Source organism: Talpa occidentalis, unplaced genomic scaffold (genome assembly GCF_014898055.3).
Source record: "Talpa occidentalis isolate TD23 unplaced genomic scaffold, MPIMG_talOcc4v2.1 talOcc4.8, whole genome shotgun sequence".
In the NCBI taxonomy this organism is placed as follows: Eukaryota; Metazoa; Chordata; class Mammalia; order Eulipotyphla; family Talpidae; genus Talpa; species Talpa occidentalis.
The window spans coordinates 42,555,749-42,573,945 of record NW_023605194.1 but is presented as its reverse complement, the minus strand read 5'-3'; the positions used below and the strand labels follow the sequence as shown (position 1 = coordinate 42,573,945).

Genomic DNA, 18,197 nt, shown 5'->3' with positions numbered 1-18,197 from the left:
CATTTTTGTTGAAGGAGTAAAAAGGATCAATTTTAACAAATCTCAGCCTTTGAGTGCATGTCTTTTAATATTTGTGTAATAGATTATAAGTATATATAAAGCACTTGGGCTGTGTATCTGAGTAGATGACTGTCTAGAGGAAAAGTACTTGCGAGGTTGGCTGGGCTATGAGCTGAACTGGCCTCTCTTCCATGCAACGCCATTTTTATTTGAAAGAACAACTAACAAATTATATTGAGATTTGGCTACTTGGGACACATTTTCTCAAAAAAGAACTTCAAGGAAAACAGTAACCAGTATTTTTTGCTGAAAGGTGAAAGTCAGAATTTTGGAAAATATGTATCTGTCACCACAAGCTTGACCGCTTCTCAATATGCAAGATTTTAATGAAGCTGGAAGTATATTAAGACATTTTTAGTACTTCATAATGAAATGTGCCAACATTTGGAAGATCTGCATAACTCAATGTTTTGTTTGTTTAAAAACTGTGTATGGGTTAAAAGAGCCAGTTAAAATATAATGTTGGTCAAATGGATTTTAATGAGTATGATACTAATATGATTTCAGATTTCACTTTGCAACTGATGCTTCAAAAAATTATGACTTTAAGTTTTAGTGTGATATCAAATATCTACAATTATAAACAAGTCAGTAAAGTACTCCTCGCTTTTCCAATTTACATGTCTGCAAAAGGCCAGATTTTTTTCATATACTTCGAATCAAAACAACATATCAGACAGATTGAATAACAAAGCAGATGTGAGAACCTAACAGTCTTCTATTAAAGATATTTACAAAAAGGTGAAACAATGCCTATTTTCTCACTACATTTTTTTTTGCATGCTTATACCCATCAGTTCTCTAAACAAGATGAGTTATAATGCAGTCTGTTAGAATCAGTAGAAACACCTGAGATAGCATTATATATGCATTTTAAATTTTTTTATTTTAACATTACATAAATTTCAAGTAACATTATATAAATTTCAATTTTAACATTATATAAAGTTCAAATTAAACAAATTCCAAATTTTAAGAACATTGAGAATCAACATGTATATCTATTACAGGAAATCACCTAAAGTCCAAATTCTCATAAAAAAATTTTTTTTAAATTTATTTATGCATACAAGAACTAGGGTATAGGCCAGAGGTGTGTGGGTGGAGGTGAGAGGATTCACCAGAGACAGAGTAGGGAGCAGAACAGGCAGACTGACCAAAATACACTGCTGAGGGGAGTAGCAGGGTAGCTACATGTCGCAGCAGACCTCTCCTGACTCACCCGCTGCTCCCCTTGGCAGTGTATTTCATTCTGCCTGTTCTGTTCCCCACTCTGTCTCTAATGAATCCTCTCACACCCCCGCACCTCTGGCCTGTGTCCCAGTTCTTGTACGCATAAATAAATAAATCTTAAAAAAAAAAAAGGTGTTACTTATACAAATAATAAATTATTGTATTACTACTGCTTCAAATTAATGAACAAATATTAAATTTCTCAGTTTTAACTTCTAATAAGTTAAATATTGAACAGATATAACCCACATAAATAAAAGCTCTTTAGGGTAATTTTTAGGAAATTAAAGAGATATGAGACCAAAGAATTTGAGATTTACTATCTTATGATTTAGTTTCTGTTTACAAAATTGAAGAGTAAACTACCCCATATATAGTATCCTCTATCCCACATATAGTAACCCCCTGACACAGTAAAGGAATTTGGACAATAATTACTTAGAATACAAAGTAAATGATCCATACCAGATAGCAAATTCTAACCTAATAATGAGGCTTTGGGATGTGCTAGCATATAATCTCCTGTTAAATAATAATGTGCCCCTAGTTTTTACAGCAGGGTCATTAGTATGCTCTTGAGGCACACGCCAATTATCTTGGAAAAGATAAATTAGATCCAGAACACACACAGACAAACTAGTTCTATGCCAATCTCCCCTTCCTTTCCCCTCAAAATTCACTTCCAACTGAATTAAGATAGGAGTCAATTAGAATTATCAATTCAAACTGAGATAAGAAAAATCTTAAGAGAGCCTATAGGAAAGCAAATCAATTTAAGGCCTACCTAGAGACTTAAGATTTTCTCCAGAGGATTTCTGATTTAATATGAGTTTCATTCTATTCTGAGCTAATGGAAAAAAAAAAAAAAAAAAAAAAAAAAATGAAAAGAAACTTCCGATTCAAGTTGGGCTCCTCTATTCACTTAATGCCTTAAGTAGACTAAAAAATGTAACTGATCCTGAAAATGGTTCTGGATACCTAGGCTAGATTCAGAAATATCCTAGTTGTGATAATAACAAAAATTAAAAATAGTAAACATTTCTTAATGTAGGTTTTGATGATGTTAATTGTTCTGATCATTTTATTTTGATCAATTTAATCCTAATAATCCTGTGAATTTAGCAAAATTACCATTGCCATTTTGTTCTAATATTCAGTGGATCTGCATGTGTCCCTTTTGAAACTACCATCCTATATATGCCATTCTTCTTGCCTCCTATTATCCTGGAAAACATGAAGGAAGCACTGAGTTCCATAAATGCTGAGTTACTTGGATCCACCATACTTGGATAATTTATCACCAAGTTATCAATAATTATCACTAAAAGTCTGATAATTTTTCCCCCTTTTTCAAGATATTAGCTTACTGGAAAAAAAAAAGACACTCTTTACAATAAAATTCCAAAGAAAAGGAATCAAAACTAGTAGCTGATCTTCCAGGAATGCTGTTAGAAACCTCAAATTTTTCAATACTGAAAAAAAGTATTCCAGAAACATACCTGTTGGAACCATCTTTCATATGAACTTTGGCATAGAGAACATCCACCATAGCAGGATCATCATTCATGTACTCTATCCCTGCCATCTCTACTTCCAGGGGTTTGCCCCCAGCAATATCACTGCAAAAGAAAAAATTAGATTTCTAGAAATGTTCAGCTAAGATGGTAATTATATTTTGAAACATGGTTAATACACATGGTCAAAGATTACAAAAAATAAGTTGTTGGGTTTCATTTTTTACCAACAGCCTTAATCTATCATTCTAATTTCAAAATTAATATATCTTCAATGCATACAAACTGTAAAAACAAATATTTACAAAGCCATACTATGTTTATCCGAATGTAGTTTATCAGTACTCCCTAAGAAAAAGCCAAACCATGACATTTTGATAGACAAAGACATTTACTGTACTTCACAACTCTCAGGTATTACTTCAGTTCATCTACAAATTACAAATAGTATTTCATATAATAATGGTGGAGGTGTAAATCAGTATACTTATCTTTAAGAGCAATTTGGCAATATTTATAAAAAGGTTTCAAGAATGGAAACCTTTTGTCCAAGCAATTTCATTTCTAGGATCCAAGTCTAAGGAAATAATTATAAATTCAGCTACAAATTCATGATCATTTTTCCCCTCTTTCAAGATATTAGCTTGCTGAAAAAAAAAATTGACACTCTTTACAATAAAATTCCCAAAGAAAAGGAATCAAAACTAGTAGCTGAACTTCCAGCTGCAGTTCATAAAGGAAAGTTCTTACAGAAGAATTCCAAGTGATAAATGTAGAAGCAATAATGAAATTAGAAAGCACCATTTTGCAGGCCCTGACAAATAAAAGATCTAGGTAATAATCACCAATGGCTGCTAAAAGTTAGGGAAAAGACTGGAGAAGAGATAAAAGGATCCCAGCAAGGGGAACTCCATAAACAATGGATAAAGCTGACTACATCTGAACCCAGAGATCAAGTTTATCACACAGCAAAAAAGAAACCACCAAGTGATATGTGCCTTCTGATATGATGCAACAGAAATAAATTCATACCCATGAGAAATAACTTATGTATAGAATTTTGCACTGTTTGGAGTAGCAAAAGATTAGCAACAGACTAAATGTCCAATTACATGGTACTGATTAAATAAATCAGAATACTGTGAGCAGCAGATTAGCTAAACATGATTAGCTATACAGAGAATTCACGCACTGATACAAAATGATTATCTTTTTAAATTTCAAAAAAGTATACAACAGGGCCTTCCTGGTGGTGCAGGGATTAAAATATCAGAGCTCTCAAGCTGTTGGTAGCCACTGCAGCATGAGTTCTATCCCTGGCCAGGGAGCTAACCCACATGGCATAGCAAACCTCTCCTGTCTTGCCCGCTGCTCCCCTCAGCAGTGTATTTCAGTCAATCCACCTGTTCTGCTCCCCACTCTGCCTCTGGTGAATTCTCTCACATACACCCCACCCCCACACCTCTGGCCTATACCCCAGTTCTTGTATGCATAAATAAAAATAAATCTTTAAAAAAAGATGGGGATTAAGAAAATTTACACATATATATTTGCTTAAACATACTTAAAATTTCTGAAAGGATACAAAGAAACAGGCAACATGTGTTGCCTCTATAGAGGAGAGCAAGTAGCTAGGGAAGTAACAGTGGTAAGGAAGGAAACTCTACTGCATATCCTTCGTACCTTTAAAATTTCGAACCATGTTCTGACTGTACCCAGTGCTTGTATGAATAAATAAATAAATAAATCTTTAAAAAAAAATAAAATTTCGAACCATGTCAATATATTATCCATTAAAAAATTAAAATTAAAAAAATGCAAAGAAGCCAAACACAAAAGTGTATATACTGAATGATTCTATGTATATGACATTAAAGAATAAACAAAATGAACCTATGGTAATACAAATCAGAACACAGGTACTTCTGGAAGAAGTGAATTTACTGGAAATAGGAATGAGGGAGCTTCATGGGGCGATTGCATACATTTATCAAAATTCATCAACTGCACTTAAGATCTGATGTAAGTGGGGCCTCCCCTGGTGGTGCAGGCGGTTGAGCGCTGCATTGTGAAGCTGTCCGCAGCCTCTGCAGCATGGGTTCGATACCGGCCCACCGGCAAGGGTCCCACATGGCACGGCAGACCTCTCCTGTATTGCCCGCTACTCCCCTCATCAGTCTACCTTTTCTGTTGCCCGCTCTGTCTCTGGTGAATCCTCTCACCTCCCCAAGAATCTAGCCTGTACCCCAGTTCTTGTATAAATAAATAAATAAATCTTAGAAAAAAAAGATCTAATGTAAGTAAATTATACCTGCACAAAAAAACACATATACACTTATAAAAAATGTATGGGAATAGATATTCCAATGTGTTAATGGTCATTATATGTAAGTGTGAAGATTACAAGTGCTATTTTTGTTCATATGCAATTTTTAACTTTTCTAAAATTACTGTTTCCTACTACTATGTCCTACTACTATAAAACCCTGCCATCCTGCTGTGCTCCAGACCCTTTACACAGACTTACAGTTTAACCTGAAAAGGTCTTGCTGTGCCAAGCTGAAACCCAGCTATAAATCACCTTACCACACAGCCTTCTCCAAACCCCCTAAGGTCAAGGACCTATATATCTTATCCATTCCTATATCCCTGAACCTGTCACAGCACCTGTATTAAGTAAGTACTCAATAAATATCTAGTAAACAATGATTGGATGTTCTACTGTAAAACAGAGGAGCTGTTCTAGACAATGTGGAGGGAAATGTGGACACATTCCTAAAGTGTTATTGAATAAAATGTGCTGGCTCAAAGACAAAAGGATTTTAGGATCCATCAAAAGACAATTCAAAAAAAGCTAAAGGAAAAAGTCCTCTTCATATTGAACTGAGGTCAGAGAGAGACTCTTTGTAGCCTAAGAATCTTAATGGTAAAGATTTCCTTGAAACTTCAAGGCTGTAATATTGTACAAGATCAAAACTTTTCTCAGTAAGAAACCAAGTAACTATTTTTAGACAGATATTTGAGAATATCATAAGTATCCCTGTGGCCATGTGCAATAAATGTGATATTCCAAAATGCAAGCCGGTTCTGAGCTGTTATCTGAGCTCAATCAATAATACAATGAATAGGGGAACAAAGGAAATCATACTGTACCCCTCCCGATTCTTCTTAGGCTGGGTGAGTAATCAAAACAGCAAAACAGATGGCTTAACAAAGAAAAAAATCAATTTAATAACGTACAAGTTGAGAATTTACATGACTGTAAACTCCAAAGAATATCAGAGTAGACTGGGGATACTTATCTTGTGTTTAGGGTAACAAACAAGGAGGGGGGCAGATTTCATAACAGACAAGGAAGGGGTTACTTACGTGATCCTTACTTTTTTTTTTAAAGATTTATTTATTCATGCATACAAGAAAGGGAGTACAGGTCAGAGATGCGGGCGGTGAGAGTATCCACCCGAGATAGAGTGGGGAACAGAACAGGCAGATTGACTGAAATACACTGCTGATGGGAGCAGTGGGCAAGTCAAGAGAGGTCTGCTGCACCATGTGGGTTGCTCCCTGGCTGGGGATCAAACTCGTGCTGCAGTGGCTGCAGTTAGCTTCATAGATTGCGTCTTAACCCCTTGCGCCACCAGGGAGGCCCCTTGATCTTTACTCTTAAAGATTAGATTCTTCGTTAGAGAGGACATGTTCATTGATAAACCTACAACTGGACGAGATCCTTCAAACTACATTTTTCTAGATCATCAAAGGAGGAGCAATGATTAGGAAAAGGGCAGAAGCTTAGGACATGAGATCTCTTCTTTGATTGGGGAAGGGCAAAGGACTGAGGAAGGAGAGAAGCTTCTGTGAGACTTTAGGGATCTCATTGTTTTCAACTAAAAATAATCTGTATTCTTAAAAAATAAAAGTAGCAGCCCTCCCCGGTGGTGCAGCGGGTTGAGCACAACACTGTGAAGCTGTCTGCAGCCTCTGCAGCGTGGGTTCGATTCCTGGCCGGCCAGGGAGAGTCCCACATAGCGGGGCAGACCTCTCCTGTAGCTCCCGCTGCTCCCCTCAGCAGTGTGTTTCAGTCAGTCTGCCTGTTGCTCTCCACTCTGTTTCTGGTGAATCCTCTCACCCTATCGTGCCTCTGGTCTGTACCCCAGCTATTGTATAAATAAAAAATAAATCTTTTTTAAAAAATAAATAAAAGGAACAGATCTCACAGAGCCTTCATCAACCTTTAGTTCCCATACCAAGGTAAAAAAGAGACCTGCTCTGGACACATTAAGAAAAATCCAAGACCCTTTTAGAGAGTCCTACCCCATAAGTGTAACTCTAATCAAATTAACAGAGAATCCACTATAAAAGGCCACCATTTACTCCTATCAAACTACAGTCAAGAAAAATTATCTTAAAAAAAAAAAAGGTTTCATACTGACTATATGCTCCTCTATGTGTTTTCAGCTATAACCACGCATATTTAAATCACCAAAAGTTTAGTTTCCCATTAAAATGTTTTCACTGGATTATATTTAATGATATACTCTATTTCTAGGGAACAATACAATAAAAAGCAATGTAAACAACATTTTGGCATCTTCTACAAAAGTCCTGATGAAAACACTGGCTTCTCTATTTCAGATTTACATGACAAGTTTTTCTTGGATTGAGCATCAGAAAAGGATTCACTTATAAAAAATTGTTAAACTTTTTGATCAGATAAGAACTGTAATTAATTGGTATGTTTCTTTTGGGAATTTAGTTCAAGTATACTGGTGCCCAAGAACAGTACTAAATGCTAGGGTTCAAGTACAATGACCTTACCTTGGTTTTCAGGCAGAATTTTATCCCTATTGCATATTTACGATTTCTGGTTTTTAACATTTTAACATTTCTTTTATATATGTTGCCTCACTATAAATTACCTCAAATCCTTGGAATTAAATGTGGTACCAAATAAAATAAATAAATGAAACAGAGTAGAAAGAGAAACTCTTTCTATCTACCCCTCGGATTTACCAAGAGGGAGAGTAAAGAGCAAAAAGAAATCCACTGGTTTGCCTGCTAAATCCTCTTTGTCTTGAGGACCAAACTGTTTCTCCTGGGACATCAATGGATCTACTTTTCAATTAAGTGACATCTGAGGCAATTAGGAACCCACATTTGTCCAAGAGTATTTTTCCTCCTTTTCTTATCCCTTTTTAACTTGTAACTGGGTTTTACCTCAAGCCTATTGGGAACACTTAGGTATAAGTAGAACGATACTGGAGCTAAAAAAGTACTACATATTTGTCAGACTACATACTCAGAGCCATCGCTGTATTTGTGTTCTACATCTCACAAAGAAAAGTCACTAGGGACACATTTGGAGCTTCAGCATTTACTGAACACTGTGAATCATTCATTCAAAATCTATACAGCTACATAAGTCATTAGCCTAAGAACTGAAATCAAAGTTCTGTGTCTAGTCAGATAATACCCCTTAAATTCCAAAACCATTCCCACATTTAAAACAAATATTCAACTGTCCATAGTCATATTTATTTACACCTCAATTAATAAGGTCAGCAAATCAAATGATGGCAAAGTATGTATACTAGTATACTCGTTTTCAAGGTTTACCTTTTTATATTTAATTTGGGATTTTTATATCATAAAAGGTTCAGGTTAGAAATGCAATTATTTATTGACATTTTTTCAAAGTATACCATATACAAAGGTTGAGGTCAAAGAGCAAAAAGGGAAGAAAAAAGTCAGGTAATGCATTTTATTCACCAAGTCTTTAAAGAAACATTTTTTTTTTGAAACATTTTTTTTTTAAGTAGACATTTCTTCATTTTAGGGAAACAAGACATTTCTAACCAATCCAAATAACCAATTCTGTTTCTTCTCCTTCTTCTCAGAAGCAAATTAATTTTGCACTACATATTTTTAAACAAGTGTGTGTGGCACAGGGCAAGGTGAAAGAGGGTTGGGAATGTCTGCTTTACTTGCTGGCTTCAAATCTTTCCACCTTTTTAAAAAGAGCATTTTTAAAAAAATTTTGCCTGCACTGCAGATTTTTGGCAGGGTAACTTTGTCCTATTTCAAAAGCTTTGCTGAATTGGAAAACTACAATTACTGTTTTCATCCTGTCATGTTAAAAATTCTTAGGAACTATTAAGGCTGCTCTTCATTCTCTATGCACACCAACCCTGACATACTCAAAGGGTTCAGAGTTGGCATTTAATCACAAAAGGCACCAAAAGACATAAAAGGGAAGAACTCAGCTAAATCCTCACATAGCTCAGTATAGAGCTGCAGTGATTAAAAACCTGTGACCTGATTTTCATAAGGTAAAAAAACAAATACTTCTCTAAACAAATATTTTATCTAAATCTAAATTTTTTCTTAGCAGGATTTTCCCAGAGGCAGTCAAGAAAATACAGCTGCTTTCAGTTTCATTTAGCAAAAAGTGATCTGGGAACAAGTTAAAAAATCAGAACTGATGCTGAAAGCTGGTAAAGTTGTTCTGCTTTGTAAGGTTAAACGTAAAATTTTAAGTAAGAAAAATGTAAATATCTAATTACAGACATCAAATTATTTTTAATTTTAGGTAAAATAGAAAAGCTATGTCCATTGCTGACCAAAGAAAAACAAAAATAAGTATTCTCTGGTTTTTGAGATTCAACAGGAACAGGCAGACTGCAAACCTAGTCAGCTTATGATTTACCTACCTGGGCCTCCCTGGTGGTGCAAGGGGTTAAGCATCAACACTATTAAGCTATCCACAGCTACTGCAGCACAGGGTTCGATCCCTGGCCAGGGAGGTGACCCACATGGTGCAGCAGACCTCTCCTGTCTCACCCGCTGCTCCCCTCAGCAGTGTATTTCAGTAGATCTGCCTGTTCTGCTCCCCACTCTGTCTCTGGTGAATCCTCTCACCCTCCCCCCACCCACACCTCTGGCCTACATCCCAGCTCTTTTATGCATAAATAAATAAATATTTAAAAAAAACAAAAACACCTATCTTCAAACTAATTTATGGAAAAAGAAAACTGGTCCACAAATAAGTCATCAAATTACATGGCTTCCCATATAAAATAACTGGAAAAAAATTAATTCTCTTATCACATTTTACCCAATGAACCCAGTAACCCATTTCTACAAGGCCATGTTAGAAGAATATCAGCTCTGCATATTACAGCTGAATTAAAAAACCCTTTTTTTTCCCCAAGTGAGTCAGTTCTCAAAGTTCTTATTTTTCAACATTCTAAGTAAATGGAGTAAAGGGAGAGGGAATGTGACAACAGAAGGATCAGAAAGATGCAATGCTGTCAGTGCTGAAGATAGAGGAAGGGGGCCACTAACCAAGAAATCTAGATGGTCTCAAGAAGCTGGACTTTAAAGGCAAGGTATGGAGTCTCCCCTAGAACTTCCAGAATGGAACAAAACTCTTTCAACACCTGATGTAGCTGACTGAAACCCCTATCAGCTTTCTACTCCACAGAACCATAAGATAATAAATCCGTATTATCTCAGGCCACCAAGGTTATAGTACTATATTACAAGAGCACAGAAAACTAATACTACAGTATACTGACACTATAGCCTATACTCTTGGACATGTAATTAAGAGGATTCCCTTTTGGAGAAAATAATGGGGTGTCCTGTTAATGAACATTTTAGGCAATGGCACAATATTAAGTGTTACAAATGGCTGCATCAACAAACCCTATTCCCACGTCAGTCAGCTCACTAGTTCAAAAACAAGTCTGTGATAACAAAAAGAAGTCAGTATGGTGTGACCATCCTTCACCATTCTGTGCTTACTCACTCAATGAACTCCTCTTTACATTGCTGCAGCATTTCACATGTTTCCTGGATCTCTTGTTCACTCAAAAGTACCAACATCCCAATAGTTAGGTGAAGCTTTTTGGGATTCTGGAAAATGGTGCTGTCAACACCAGGATCCTGTTATAAAAGAAAAAAGAAAAAAACAAAAACAGGAAACTCAGTCCATACAGAAAATAAAAAAAGTAGTGGGATAGACTTGACAGTCCAGAAATAAACCAACATATCTATGATTAATTGATTTTCAATCAATTGTGCCAAGACAATTTAAGGAGAGAAGAATCTCTTCAACAAATGACTTTGGGATTACTGAATACTCACATGTAAAAGAATGAAGCAGGAACCCACTTTGTATTATACAAAAATAGTGTCAAAGTGGATCTATCAATGACCTAATATAAGAGCTAAAAACATAAACAGACAAAAAATAAGGGAGGAATCATCATGATCATTTTATTGACACTGGATTCTCAGATATGACACAAATATTATGGGCAAGAAAAGAAAGAAACAGATAAATTAAACTATCAAAATTAAAAACTTTTGTGTATCAAAGATCACAATCAAGAAAGTAAAAAGACAATCTACAGAGGGCCTCCCTGGTGGCTCAAGCGGTCAAGCGTCAGCACTAGTAAACTATCCACAGCCACTGCAGCATGAGTTCGAGCCCCAGCCAGGCAGCTGACCCACATGGCGCAGCAGACCTCTCCTGTCTTACTTACTGCTCTCCTCAGCAGTGTATTTCAGTAGATCTGCCTGTTTTGCTCCCCACTCTGTCTCTGGTGAATCCTCTTACCCCTCCGTACCTCCAGCCTGCACCCCAGCTCTTGTATGCATACATAAAAATAAATCTTAAAAAAAAAAGTGGTCACTGTGGTCATTCTTGCTTTAAGGGGAAAGCTTTTAGCTTTTTTTTTTTTTTAATATTGACTGTTGTTTGTAATAAAAGTCCCATATTATACAGAGGTAGGTTCCTTCTATTCCCCGCTTGTTTAGATCTTTAATCATAAATGGGTGCTGAATATTATCAAATGACTTTTATTTTTACTTTTGTTAGTATGAGGTATTATAGTCATTGATTTACATAAATTAAATCATTCTCGCATCCATGAGATAAACCTCACTTGATTGTGGTGTAAAATCTTAGTGATACATTGTTGACTTGATTTTCTACTCTTTTCTTGAAGATATTTCCATAAGTGTTCCTTAGGAATATTGGTCTATAATTTTCTTGTGCTGTCTTTATCTAGTTTCAATATTAGGGCAATGTTTTACCCTATTGTATTAGGAAGTGTTCCCTCTTTGGTATTTTTAAAAAGAATTTGAAGAAGATAAGTATTAACTGTAATTAAAAGGTTTGATAAAATTCCTTTGTAAAGTTAGATGGTCCTGCACTTTCGTTTGGGGGAAGATTTTTTAATTGCTGTTTCATTTTTGTGTTTGTGATCGGTTCGTTCAACTCATGTTCTTCTTCCTAGGTAAGTCTTGCTAAGTTATATTGATCTAGAAATATGTCCATTTCTTTAAGTTCACAGAATTTCTTGGCATATAGTTATTGGTAGTAATTTCCTATCCTTTGTATTTCTGTGCTGTGGTAATTTCTCCTCTTTCATAACTGATTCTATTTAAGTTTTCTTTCCTCTTTTCTTTGTTAGCCTCACTAGAGGCTTGTCTTTTGTTTACCAACTCTTAGTTTGATTGATTTTTTTGTACAGTCTTTTTGATGTGTATATCATTTATTTCCACTCTTATTCTTATCATTTCCTTCCTTCTACTAATTTTGGGCCCTGTTTGCTCCTCTTTTTCAAGTTACTTTCGGTAGAGCATTAAAATGTTTTCTTGGGCTATTTCTTGCTTCTTAAAGTGGGCCTGTATTACAGTTATCATGCTCCTTAAAATAACACTTTTACTGCATCCCATAAATTTTAGTAATTTGTGTTCTAATTTTCATTAATCTCAGGTATTTTTTTCTGCTTTAATTTGCTCTTTATCTAATAGCTATTAATCAGCACACTATTTAGTCTCCATGTATTCATAGTTCTTCCATTTGTATGTGTGTGTGTTAAGTAGTTGATTTTTGGCTTTGTGGTATTATGGTTAGAGGAGTGTTTGATATAATTCTGATCTTTGTAGTTTTACTGACAATTGACTTGTGTCCTAGTCTATAGTCTATTCTTTTAAGCATTCCATGTGCACTTGACAAAATGTATATGCCGTGGTTTGGGGGCAGTGTTCAGTAGGTATCTATGAAATCTATTTGGTCTAGTTCCTCATTTAAGCTTTTATTTCCTCATTTTTATTTGACTGTTTCTATATAACTTACCAAAAGCCATTCAATCTATAATGTGAAAACACTGCTTGAAGATGATAAAGTTCATCTTTGAAGATGATAAAGTTCATATCTCAAATTACTGAGGCAAATGTGCTTTTTGTTAATAGATTATATGGGGCAAATAAACAGCCATTTGGAAAAAGAACACAATTATATCCATTCCTTGCATCACACACAGGAATAAATACCAAATCAAAGACTGAAATGTAAAAACAAAACTATACAAGAAAGAAAACATGAAGTTCTCTTTAACATGAATATAAAAAAATACTTTTCTTGAACTAAGACCCGATATTCTGCTCTCCTCTGTGTCTCTGGTGACTCCTCTCACTCCCCCCACACCTCTGGCCTGTACCCCAATTCTTGTATGCATAAGCAAACAATCTCAAAAAAAAAAAAAGTCCTGAAATCCAGATGGAAAAAAGAAACAACAGATACATTTGAATACCTGAAAACAGAAAACTTTTACATGGCAAAGAGAAATAACAGTCAGGGATGGAGGAGAATTACAAAGTCAAGAGACAATATACTAGAAAATAACATTTGCAATACTCATCACTACATATATGAGTAAGGAATTAATATTTCAATATATAAAGAACTTTTTAAAATCAAAGGAGGGTGGGCCTCCCTGGTGGCGCAAGGGGTTAAGCACCGCACTATGAAGCAATCTGCAGCACGAGTTCAATCCCCAGCCAGCCAGGGAGAAACCCACATGACGCAGCAGACCTCTCGTGTCTCACCCGCTGCTCCCCTCAGCAGTGTACTTTTGTCAATTTGCCTGTTTTGTTCCCTGCTCTGTCTCTGGTGAATCCTCTCACCCCCCACACCTCTGGCCTGTACCCCAGCTCTTGTATGCATAAATAAATAAATCTTTAAAAAAATAAAATAAAATAAATAAAACCAAAGGAGGGGGCATTTGGGTTGTTTCCAGGTTTTACCTATTGTAAATAGTGCTGCAATAAACATAGGTGTACAAGTGTTCTTTTGAATCAATGTTTTTGTGTCCTTTGGGTAGATCCCTAGTAGTGGAATTGCCGGGTTGTCTGGTAGCTCCATTTTTAGTAGTCTAAAGAACCTCCAGACAGCTTTCCATAGTGGTTGGACCAGTTTGCGCTCCCACCAGCAATGTAAGAGAGTTCCTTTTTCACCACATCCTCTCCAACATTTGTTGTTGCTTGCTTTTTTGATATGTGCCATTCTTACTGGTGTAAGGTGGTATCTCAGTGTGGTTTTGATTTGCATTTCCCTGATAATAAGGGATGTTGAACATTTTTTCATATGCCTGTTGGCCATTTGCATTTCCTCTTTGGAGAAATGTCTTTTACGTTCTTCTGCCCATTCTTGACTGGATTGTTTATTTTGTTTTTGTTGAGCCTTGTGAGTTCTTTGTATATCTTTGTGATCAGTCCCTTATCAGTTGAATGGAGTGCAAAGATTTTTTCCCAATCAGTGGGGTGTCTTTCTGTTTTGGTTAATGTCTAGATGACTAGATTAAGAAGATGTGGTATATATATATACAATGGAATATTATTCAGCAATAAAAAAGATAAACTCATGCCATTCGCAGCAACGTGGATGGAGCTAGAAGGAATTATGCTCAGTGATAAACCAGAAGGAAAAAGAAAAATATTGGATGGTTTCACTTATAACAGAAATATAGGGGAACCAAATAAGACATCAGTGTAAAAAATAATAATAATAACAGAACAAAACACAACAAAGCAAAAACAGACAATTGTAAACCAGAGACATCCTACAGGGGAAGAGGAGGGAGAGGGGTGAGAGGGAGGGAGGGAGGAGCACAGGGGACTGTGGTGATGGTGTACGGGTGCCTTGGGGAAGGAAATTCTATGGGGACTCACCCTGAGAGGGTGGGAGGAAACAAATAATTGTTTAAAAAAAAAAAGATAAAAATAAATAAATAAAAGAGTAAAAAAAATAAATAAATAAACCTACCAGTCCAAGGGAAAAAAAAAATCAAAGGAGGGGGGCCGCCCAGGTGGCACAAGGGGTTAAGATACAGCACTACTCAGCAGCCACTGTAGCATGAGTTCTATCCCTGGCCAGGGAGGTGACCCACATGGTGCAGCAGACCGAGTCTTATGACTCACCTGCTGCTCCTCTCAGCATTGTATTTCAGTACATCCTCCTGTTCTGTTCCCCACTCTGTCCCTGGTGAATACTCTCACCGCTACACCTCTGGCCTGTACCCCAGTTCTTATATGCATAAATAAATGAATCTTTAAAAAATAAAATAAATCAAATCAAATCAAAGGAAAAAATGAGTAAGAAATCTATTGAACAGTAGACAAAAGACAAACACTTTACAAAAACAAAGATACAAAAATTACTCAAATATAGGGGAAGATGTACAATTTCACTCACATAAAAAGACCTCATCACTGAATACCAATTTCAATATACTCTATTGGAGAGGCTGTGGGGAAACAGGCACTTTCATACATTGCTAGTGAAAATGCAAATGGTATACAACTTCTGTGGTAATAAGAAATATCTGACAAAACAAAAAGTATGTAAGTATTACTCTTTGACTTACTGTTATAAACTGAATTGTCTCCCCACAAAATCCGTATTATTAAAGCCCAAACCCCCAATGTGATTGTATTAGAATATAAGTCCTTCAAGGACATAATAAAAGTTAATAGAGGTCATAAGGGTGGGGGCCTTATCCACTAGGAATAGTACCCTTGTAAAAAGAGGAAGAGACACTTTACTCTGTGTAAACACAAAGTAAAGGTCAGGTAAGAACACAACACAAGGGGAGCCATCTGTAAGCAAGGAAGAAAGACCTCATCACTCACCAACTCTGCCAGCATCTTAATCTTAGACTTCTAGCCTCCAGAACTATGAGAAAATAAATTTCTGGTGTTAAAGCACTCAATTCATGGCTTTCTGTTACAGGAGCCACAGCAGTCTAATATGTTCAGCAATTTCACTTCCTAATTTAACCTGAAGATAGATCTCCAACAATATAAAACATATGCACACAAGTGAGGCACACTATTATAGTAGAATATTAAAAAAATATCTAAATGTCCAGCAATAGAGGCCTTGTTGAATGAAAACTGATATGGAGTTTCATTTTTCAGGACACTATTAAATAATAAAAGAAAGAACATGTTGTTATTCTAGAAAGTATGAAAATATTTAAAGAAATAAAAGTAGGCATGTCAACAATACAGGAACCAAGACAATCTGAGCACCAAAATAATTAAGAAAAGCAGTAATTTATAAATTATTGAAAAAATAGAAATATATTAATCTATATCAATGATTGATAGAGGAAAGAAAGTTGTTTCTTACAGCAGAATACTAAATCAACCAGTAAACATAGAAAAAATACTATAATTGGAAAATGATACTTTGCAACCATCAAAGCAAAGATTGGTTCAGGCAAGAATTATCAAAGGATGGACCTCCCTGGTAGCGCAAGGGGTTAAGCACCACACCATGAAGCAATCCGCAGCCTCTGCAGCACAAGTTAGATCCCTGGCAGGCCAGGGAGTAACCCACACGGCAAAGCAGACCTCTCCTGACTTGCCCGCTGGTCCCCTCAGCAGTGTGCTTCAGTTGGTCTGCCTCTTCTGTTCCCTGCTCTGTCTCTGGTTGGTCCTCTCACCACCCCCCCACATCTCTGGCCTGTACCCCAGCTCTTAAATGCATAAATAAATAAATCTTAAAAAAAAAGAATTATCAAAGGATGCTAAATTTTTTTTTTAAGATTTATTTATTTGTTTGTTTGTTTGTTTATTTATTTATACAAGCACTGGGTACAGTCAGAAGCACGGGAGGGTGAGAGAATTCACCAGAGCCAGAGCAGGGAGCAGAGCAGGCAGAAGGACCAAAGCACACTGCTGAGGGGAGCAGCAGGCGGCAGGAGAGGGCTGCACGCCATGTGGGACCCTCCTCCGGTGACCAGGGAGCAGTCGGGAATTGAACTGGTGCTGCAGAGGCTGCAGGCAGCTTTGCAACCCAGCGCTCAACCGCTGCGCCACCGGGGAGGACTGGATGCTAAATTTAAAGGAAAATTTTATAAGGAACAGAATACTTGCATAGTCTTAAAATAACTTCCCACAGACTGCTTACTGCTTATAAGGAAAAATAATAGTAACTATACATCGAAGAAAGTAACACCTTTGAATGGATGGTATAAAAATTAATAGCACCAATGAAAGGTATCTAGATGTGATGCCTTCTGAGAAAGATATATCATCACTTATGCAATGTTCCAGCCAGGAATCCATAACCTTAGTCCACCTAAGAGGAAACATCAGGCAGACTTTGAATGAGTAGCATGGTATTTAGGGGAAAAAAAAGTCAATGTCAAGAAACACAAAAAAAAGTCACAGAAATTTTCCACATACACAGAGATTAAAGAGATGTGACAATGAAATAAAACACCTAATCCTAGACTAGATCCTGCACCAGATGGGGAAAAAATGCTGTATTTAACATTAGAACATGGATGGCAAATTAGATAAAAGTATCATTGTAAAATTTATTGAAGTTGAGAGCTATATATCTATTATGCAAAAAAAAAAAAAATTCCTATTCTTAGGAAATAAATATTTAAGTATTTAGGGGTAAAGGACCAAGACATATAATACACTCCAAAGTGGTTCAGAAAGAAAGAATGATTTAAAAAATAGAATAAAATATTAATACATGGATCTGAGTAAAGGGTACTATTCTTAATTTTACAACTTTTCTGTGAGTCTAAAATTGTTAGCATCCTGCCGCTGCTTAACAAATAACTGCTATGGGGCAAACCTGGAGTAAATGGAAATGGGTTCCCCCACCTGCCCACTTAAAAATACAGGACAAGATCCCAAAGCAGATTTACACTGGAAATGAGAAAAGGGAATGCTAAAAGAGAGAAGAAGAAAAAATTTATTGGCCAGCACATGGCAGGATGCTGTCTGTCCTACCAGCAGATAGCATCAACTGAACGGAGACCAGGGGACTTGCAAAAGCCAAAAAAGGGAGTTAGGCCTACCTGTGTTCAGTCTTTTTCAGGTCAGCTGTGCTCTGCCCCTAATTCCCAGCTGCCCCAGTTCTGGGAGTCAGCAGTAAAGTCTGGAAAACCCCATCTTTTTTCCCATTGAGATAACTATGAGAGCCACCCACTGGCTTGGAGGTTGCTCCTCAGTGTTCCTCTTGGATCACCACAAATTTATTATCTTACAGTCTAAAACAAGGAAAGTTCCAGA

General features: G+C 36.4%; 1 protein-coding gene across 2 annotated transcripts in view; it reads right to left on the bottom strand.

The window, feature by feature from the left end:
* Positions 1 to 18,197, bottom strand: part of ASCC1 (activating signal cointegrator 1 complex subunit 1) — a 96,390-nt gene that overhangs the window by 49,611 nt on the left and 28,582 nt on the right. For both annotated transcript variants that reach the window (XM_054690592.1, XM_037497543.2), the window contains exons 6-7: positions 10,615 to 10,751; positions 2,793 to 2,912 (exon numbers count right to left, since the gene is read on the bottom strand). In XM_054690592.1, coding sequence (XP_054546567.1) covers positions 2,793 to 2,912; positions 10,615 to 10,751 — 257 coding nt within the window. The remainder of the gene's footprint in view (positions 1 to 2,792; positions 2,913 to 10,614; positions 10,752 to 18,197) is intronic.